Here is a 7,370-nt window from a genome sequence, read left to right as displayed (position 1 = left end):
ATATATATATTTGCATACCGCATTACTCTCATATTTGTAATCTTTTATTTATATATACTTATTTAGTTTTTTCAGTGGTATGATTTGGTGGTGAGAATTATTAGTGCCCCCCCAGTTTTGACTGTGGTATCTTATGTGCCCCCCCTATATATTGTTCCTAGAGTCGCCACTGAGGACAGGCCATCAATATTTATTTCTAATCCTTTACATTATGAGGTTTCACAACTCTAAACCCCCTCCACACACACACATAAACTGCTAGATTCTAAGGGACTTGTGCATCATTATGTCCTTACTGAACTAAGAACTAGAATCATTTCCCTACAGCCATGAATCAGTTTTAGACTTTCAGGGGAGGTCTGATGCTGATTAGTGGCTAAGGGTAAGTACCTGCAGTCCTGCAGGAAGGATTTGCTGATATACATACCATACTAAGCTTGTTCAGCAATGCAAATAACAGTGATAATCTGCAAAGAAGTCTAGTACTCCAAGTTAGCCAATTGGAACCCATCTTTCACAATTTTAACCAGAAAAATTTTTTTTTTATTTAAAAATATATATCTAGCTGCCCATAGACTAACATTGAGATTCCGACCCACCTGAAAAACTAAAAGGTGGACCTGTCTAAAATGGGCTTAATGGAATAAGAACATAGCAGTTTCCTTGTAACTGCTCTGCCATATACATTTATGCTTCTTACTATTTCTCTATGAGCAATCAAACTTACCTAAAAGTCCATGAGAATTTGGGGACAACCCTTTGCTGTTAGAAATATAAAATCCCAAGTGGTTTCTTTGATATGGAGCTGGGTTCTTGTAGCGATGGACCAGGATTACAAAGGTAATAGTCCCTTGAATGGTCACGGTGACATTGGATTTAGCAGCAACTGAGACCAAAAAGGCATCACTCTTGACTGTGGCACTCTTATCACATGATAAAATGAGTCGATCCTTGCTGTCTAGGATCACCTTGGTGGGAGTGATTTCTATATAAGCGCGCTTTGGTTTGTTTATGATTATAGTGATCCTGCTAAAGTAGGTTCTTTGTTTCTTATGTCCATTTGGAGGGGCCGGAGCACCGATCAGCTGTCCATTCACTGTCACACCTTGAAAATATAATACAAATTTTCAGTTTTTGATTTATTTATATTTTATTTTAATGCAGGTAAACAAAGCTAGAAACTACCAGTGCTCAAACTGTCATGAAGGCCTGTAAATGCAAGGCCTCATAATGTTTATGATCTTCCTAAATATATGAAAATGTATATACATCATCATTTTTTCACATAGAAAAACTTGTAGTTTGCATTTTTTGCAATCATTGATGAAAATCATGAAAAAGAAAATGTAATGAGAGCTTACCAGAGTATTTGTGGTCTGATACCAGCCTCAGTACGTCTCCAGGTTCACCATCAATATTGAAGCACACTGTCAACTTACTCAAGGGGAATTCAACAACAAAATGTGGATCTCCATCCGCTTAAAGGATACAGAAGTATACAAAAGGAAAATGTCAAAAAACTAAATGTAAAATAAAAACTCCAATTTCACTAAAGAAAACTCATATAACATAGGTCACTTCCACACAGGTCATTTTATCTTTAAAGTGGGGTTTTAGCAAAAATACAAAATTGGCAAGCAGGAAGGGTTTTTTTATTGCAGAAGTGTGCATACCATGTCCCATTTGTAAAAAAAGACTTCTTACCGACCTTCCTCTTCCTTTTGTGAACATCATTTAATTGTACACTGAGCACTGATCTGCACATGTGCAGCTCAGTATACAAACCTAGCATCTGCCGGGATGAAGGAAGTCCCAAAGACATGTATTGGAATTGTATCATCCTGACCTGGACAATCAAGATAGACTTTTGTTCCACTTTATTGTTAGGCTTTAAAAGTATATAAAATATATTTTTAATTTTTTTGATGACTGCATGAAAATATTTCATATTTACATATAGGCATCAGTTAAAGGTTTTTGCAAGCTAAAGCTATCCTAAAGTATCTTCAAATCCAGGAACAATTGATTTATATTGCTGCTTTCGAGTCTTAAAGCGCACCTTTACCCATATCTTTAAAATAACAACAAAGGCACCTTTAGAAATGTTTAGTAATGACAATCTACAAACACATACTTCTAGATAATTGCAGGCTTTTTATTATTTGCATAACGTATTTCTCTTTTCTTTCCCAGTCTTCTGACAGTGGCCATATTAACTAAGGGCAGGTCACTAGTTCTCCCTTTACTTCCTGGAACTCTGGCACATGTGACTAGGACATGTGACCATGCACATCATCTAATGATTTACTTTCTAAGGCTCATGCTTACCAAAAGGGATGCAGACAATAGACCTGTTCTAACTACACACAGAAATTGCTCAGGTAAATAAAGCAAAAACAGTCCCTACTTTTCAGAAATCACAGTGAGAAAACATATAATAATGCAAACTAATTTAAACAAACAAATTAAATCAGAACAGAGAAAAAGTTTGCTAAAATCCTTGCAGATAGATAGAGATATATACGGTGTGTGTGTGTGTGTGTGTATATATATTTCAATATGCAAGATTTTTTTTATTTTCAACAAAAGTAGAATTTCACTTTAATCTGGATGCTAACACACTCTACAGAAAGTTGTCACTTCATCTGTAGAGTGTAGTGCTGTATTTCTAACCACTCCTTTCCTTGCTGACAAATCCTTTTAGATGAATGATTATACAAAAAGTCTTGGCATTCAAAATTTAATTGAACACTCAATTGGGAAATAATTTAGTTTCTTGAATGAAAACCACATTCAATGTTAGAATTTTGTTCGTTTGAGAAACATTTTACCTCCTGCTCTTTCGATTTTTTTTTTTGTGACTACAGTCGAAAACAATAAATCCTTTTGACCCCATTAACTACTATAAAATTGAACAAACTACTATAAAATCGAACAACCATTCCGAAAACAAACTTTTTCTAACACAATTCTACTGACGTATGGCCAGCTTTAGGTTTGGCAACCCTGACGTCAGGCACTTATACATTTAGCACAATACAGCCACTGTAACTATTAGGAAACCAACACATGTAGTCCTTAATTTGCTTCCTACGTTTTCTTGTTTCCTCCCCCTCCTACATATTTTCTTTGCGTCAGTGTTACACTGTTAGTAAAGATTTTGAAATTACTATTAACTGTTGTTTATATGAAGCACTGAGATCTTGAGGAATGCTGAATTAAGTTTGACTTGCTTAGAAGAATATTACTTCTATGTATACAGCATTGTGCAGGAAACATACAGTATAAATAGGAAAACTTCCTGTGTATCATAGATAAGCGTGCATATAGAGAGTAACATTGCACTACACTGCCATCTACAGCTCATAAGACATATTACACAAGTAATACAAGCAGTACATATTAGCATATGCATATGCTGTTGCATTTCCAACATTAACTTCCTTTAAGCCATTTTTAAATGATGTCTGAATGTCTGAATGAGTACTGCAGCAGCACATCCTTAGGCATGGTTGCATTGTTCATCAAAAACACAAACATTTCATATATCAAAGCATTTTCCTAATATATTACCTGAAGTTTTAGAAATAGTTGGTTTTGGTTTGCTTATCTGTTGGGATGGAAGTTCTAGTAAAACAAAAAGGAAAATCGTTACATACCAAGTGTCTCATCAAAACACTTGAAAACAAAGGATTTGAGAGTGTCAAGCTTCCTTCACGATAACACATTTCCGCTGATAAATATACTGAGCCTGCATTGTTTGCAAAGCTGTAATGGAACTTCTTGGCTTGACTTCAAGTAGTTAAAAAAATAGGAAAGCAGTATCACCTATTTTATCAGCCTTGAAATGTCAAGTCTTAACTCATTACACACTTTCTGCATTTAACAACCTATGACAGTTATTTCAAGGCTACCACAAATGAAGTGTAAGATTAACACTGAGATCCAGGCAGATATAATACATATTTATTGCAGTTATATATTTATTCAAATTAATGTATGTACCTGTATGTCTGCTACCAAACTCGTTTAATGCCCTGTTTACCACTCAGAATTGGAGGGGAATGATCAGTACTCAGTGCCAATAAGGTTTGTAGCATACACATCTGTTGATGAGAAATATGCTGACAGGAGGAGAGAGATCACCTCATTAGTCCACTGCTTCTTCAGTGTCCAATCACAAGCTGGGGGCAGGGAGGTTACCAAGCTTTATTGCTTAACTACAGTGGAACAAATGAGGTTGCCAACCTGAGGGCTGTGTAAATCTCAGGACTGGCTGGACAAAAGTACAAATCAGCAGGTAAAACAACTCCAATATATGCATTTTAACTGTGTATTTAACAGGTTGCCTGGATGCCAGGAAGGCTTTAGAATCTTTTGTTTGTAGCAATGGTACCTGCCAATGTGTAACTCACACAGAAACAGAACACAACAGGTTAAACCCTTTATATTCATCTCTATATAATTTTCCTAGACTTTGCTGTCCTGTGTCTAGGACTTCTCTCCTAAAGTTAATCTTGAATGCTGGTTGCATGTTAGTAACCGCCAAAACTAGTACAATATAGAACCGTGAAACATGGTGGATTCTATCAATAAATATAACTAAAAAAATTAAGAATTCAAAGCAGAACGCCAGAAAAAATTACCCTTAATAGGCCAGTTATTGTAAAAATGTAAAAGTAACTTTTGCTGACCTACTAACTTTCAATCCAGGGGGCCCCCCACAGTAATTCCTTTTTAGTGCTACTCGATGTTGTGAGCATCAGTTAACCCACTTCCTCTAAGGACAAGCTCCTAGGGATACACCCCCACACCCCCCCTACCATCCTACCTGGGGTCTAAGTGTTAAGGGGGCTGACCTTGGATCTGAATGTAAAGGGGGCTGATCTGGAGTCTGAATGTTAGGTGTGGGCATTTTTTTCTACCATCAATGCCGGGGCATTTTTTTCTTCTCTACTGACCAGCAATGTAAGGAGCACTTTGTTACATAATCCTAACTGCCTCACTCAGTATGGTATTCTGTTCCATACTCCTGACTAATGTATTTGATTCTCAACAGCTTCTGGTTCTTTAAGGTAGTCTCAGACAGAAAGCATATGTGATATGTTGTCCTGAGGTTCATGTGTGTCTGTAAAACTCTCACTTTTGGCAATGTAATTACAAAGTATTTTGTGGGTACAGGTAATGCAGTAAATGAGTGTAGTGTATACTGTGACTAAAACTTATATTATGCCTTCCCCTGGCTCTCCCTCTTTATGATAGAACTAATTTGGGAGGTATGGACCACCGGGGGTGCATCATAATATGGGCCTGGGCCTATAGTACTGCTGAATTGAAGGACCAGTGATGTCAGTGGACTGGCCAGAAGTCCATTGGAAAAAAAGATAAGCTAAGATAAGCTAGATTGCTTTAAATAAAATACCAAATTCAAACTAACTTAGATAGCAGTAATGTGATATCTGAAAAATAACTTTTCCACTAATGATAACTCACTAAGCAGCCAGCACCTATGTGAAAATGTAATCAAAAAAAATGTAATGAAATCAACAAAACTATACAATAAAAGTGCAGCACTCCACAAATCTATAACAGCCACAGAAAACTCCAAGTATGTTCAGGCTGCTGAGAGTAGTGAGAACACTGTGGCTATGTGCTGAACACCTTCCCTTGTTTTATCTACTCCGGGCGTGGAAAGCAATTGTATCATTTGTGAGAGGGAGATTTAGCATTTGCATGTATGCACAATGTGAGTTGTTTTTAATTGAGTTCTTAATAAAATGTAAACAGTTTTATGCTATGTACCACCTGATCTTTTATTTGTGAGCATTACTGTTTGTTGGAAGTCATACTGGAGAGACCCCACCTGTGACTACATGAAGAAATCTTAACCCCTGAAGATAGGGGACAAGTTTAGCTGGCCATACTATTATTATGCTACAGGATTTATATAGCGGCAACAGTTTGTGAAGCACTTTAAAATATAAGGAAAACATTACAGTTGCAATACAATTCAAAACAAGATGGGTACAATCTATAAGGGAGGGGCAAGTGATACAGAAGGTGGTAGGTGTGTGGGAATGAGTTGTTTGAGAAAATAATAGTTCAGTGGTTAGGTTGAGTTGGGATAGGCTTCCCTGAAGAGATGAGTTTTCATGGATCACCTAAAGGTAGACAGAGTAGGAGATAGCCGGACAGGTTGGGGTGAAGAGCTGCAGAGGATGGGAGAGACTCTAGATAAGCCCTGGAGGCAAGAATGGGAGAAGTTGATGAGGGAGCTAGAGAGCAGGATGTCTTGGGAGAAGCGGAGAGGACTGTTCGCATGATACTTTGAGATGAGGTTGGAGATATAGCCGGGGGCATAGTTGTGAATTGCAACCAAAATATTTTAGTGATGGTCCAGTTAAGAACATGACCAGTTATGAGTTTGAGTATGAGTGTAATCACGCGCATATATGAAAAAGAACTAGAGACTGTATTTTATTTGTGGAATTTATGTTTGTCATATTTGTAACACTAACCCTTTGGGAGTTGATTGTTATATTTCTCACAAGGAAGATTGTTTTCCACTTTTAGTTACTACGTTTTTCAGTTGTATCACGTTTTATGTACAACGTTTCATACTGGAGTTTTCTGTCACTATCATAGATTAGTGGAGCGCTGCACTTTTATTGTATAGTTAACCCTCAATAATATTCACAATTACAAGTATTTAAAATTACTTGTAATTTAAAATTGATTTCTTCAATTCCATGTATAGCTTAGGTACCTTTTGTTACTTTCCTTCCTTGTAAGCTGAGCAGTTTTTGTCCAATTCCCTCTGTATAAAGGCTAGCTGACTCTTCTTTGGGAAGATCTGCCTGGAAGCCAAAGTCCTTAACTTCTAGCAGTGTGAATGGTGTGACAAAGTTATACTGCAGTGCAAGTTTGCTGGCCTTTCTTGTTATTTCCTCCTTCTCATGGTCTCTGTCACTCTTATGCCAAGCTGTAAGGAGTTCCTTGAAGGTCAGGTAACCCCACAGCCTTTCAATGTGGTTCCTGTATTGCTTGCTGTCCTCAATAATCTTAGATCCTGTAATCTCCTTTGGTCCGGCACCTTCAATCTTTACATCAGCTTCTAGGACAACGTATTTGTTTCTGTTACTTGCTGTGATCTCAACATGTAAAGCATCACTGGATGTATTCATCAGCTTTCCGGCCACTACTATTTCCGACCCATTAAAGTAGTTATAGAACATGTTCTGTGTGACAGATTCAACACTATCTGGTGGATAGTCAATTTGAATATCAGATAATAATGGTGTTCCAATCTCATCATAAAACCTGAAATATACAAAGTAGCATTAAAAAAAGGGGGGGGGGGGGCGTGAGAC

General features: G+C 37.2%; 1 protein-coding gene across 1 annotated transcript in view; it reads right to left on the bottom strand.

Moving 5' to 3' along the window:
• Positions 1-7,370, bottom strand: part of ITIH5 (inter-alpha-trypsin inhibitor heavy chain family member 5) — a 64,825-nt gene that overhangs the window by 1,222 nt on the left and 56,233 nt on the right. The window contains exons 10-13 of the mRNA XM_018566461.1: positions 6,767-7,320; positions 3,574-3,627; positions 1,362-1,478; positions 728-1,105 (exon numbers count right to left, since the gene is read on the bottom strand). Of these exons, the coding sequence (XP_018421963.1) occupies positions 728-1,105; positions 1,362-1,478; positions 3,574-3,627; positions 6,767-7,320 (1,103 nt within the window). The remainder of the gene's footprint in view (positions 1-727; positions 1,106-1,361; positions 1,479-3,573; positions 3,628-6,766; positions 7,321-7,370) is intronic.

This window comes from Nanorana parkeri, unplaced genomic scaffold (genome assembly GCF_000935625.1).
Source record: "Nanorana parkeri isolate BGI_ZX_2015 unplaced genomic scaffold, ASM93562v1 scaffold27, whole genome shotgun sequence".
Taxonomy (NCBI): domain Eukaryota; kingdom Metazoa; phylum Chordata; class Amphibia; order Anura; family Dicroglossidae; genus Nanorana; species Nanorana parkeri.
This window is presented reverse-complemented; position numbering and strand designations above follow the sequence as displayed.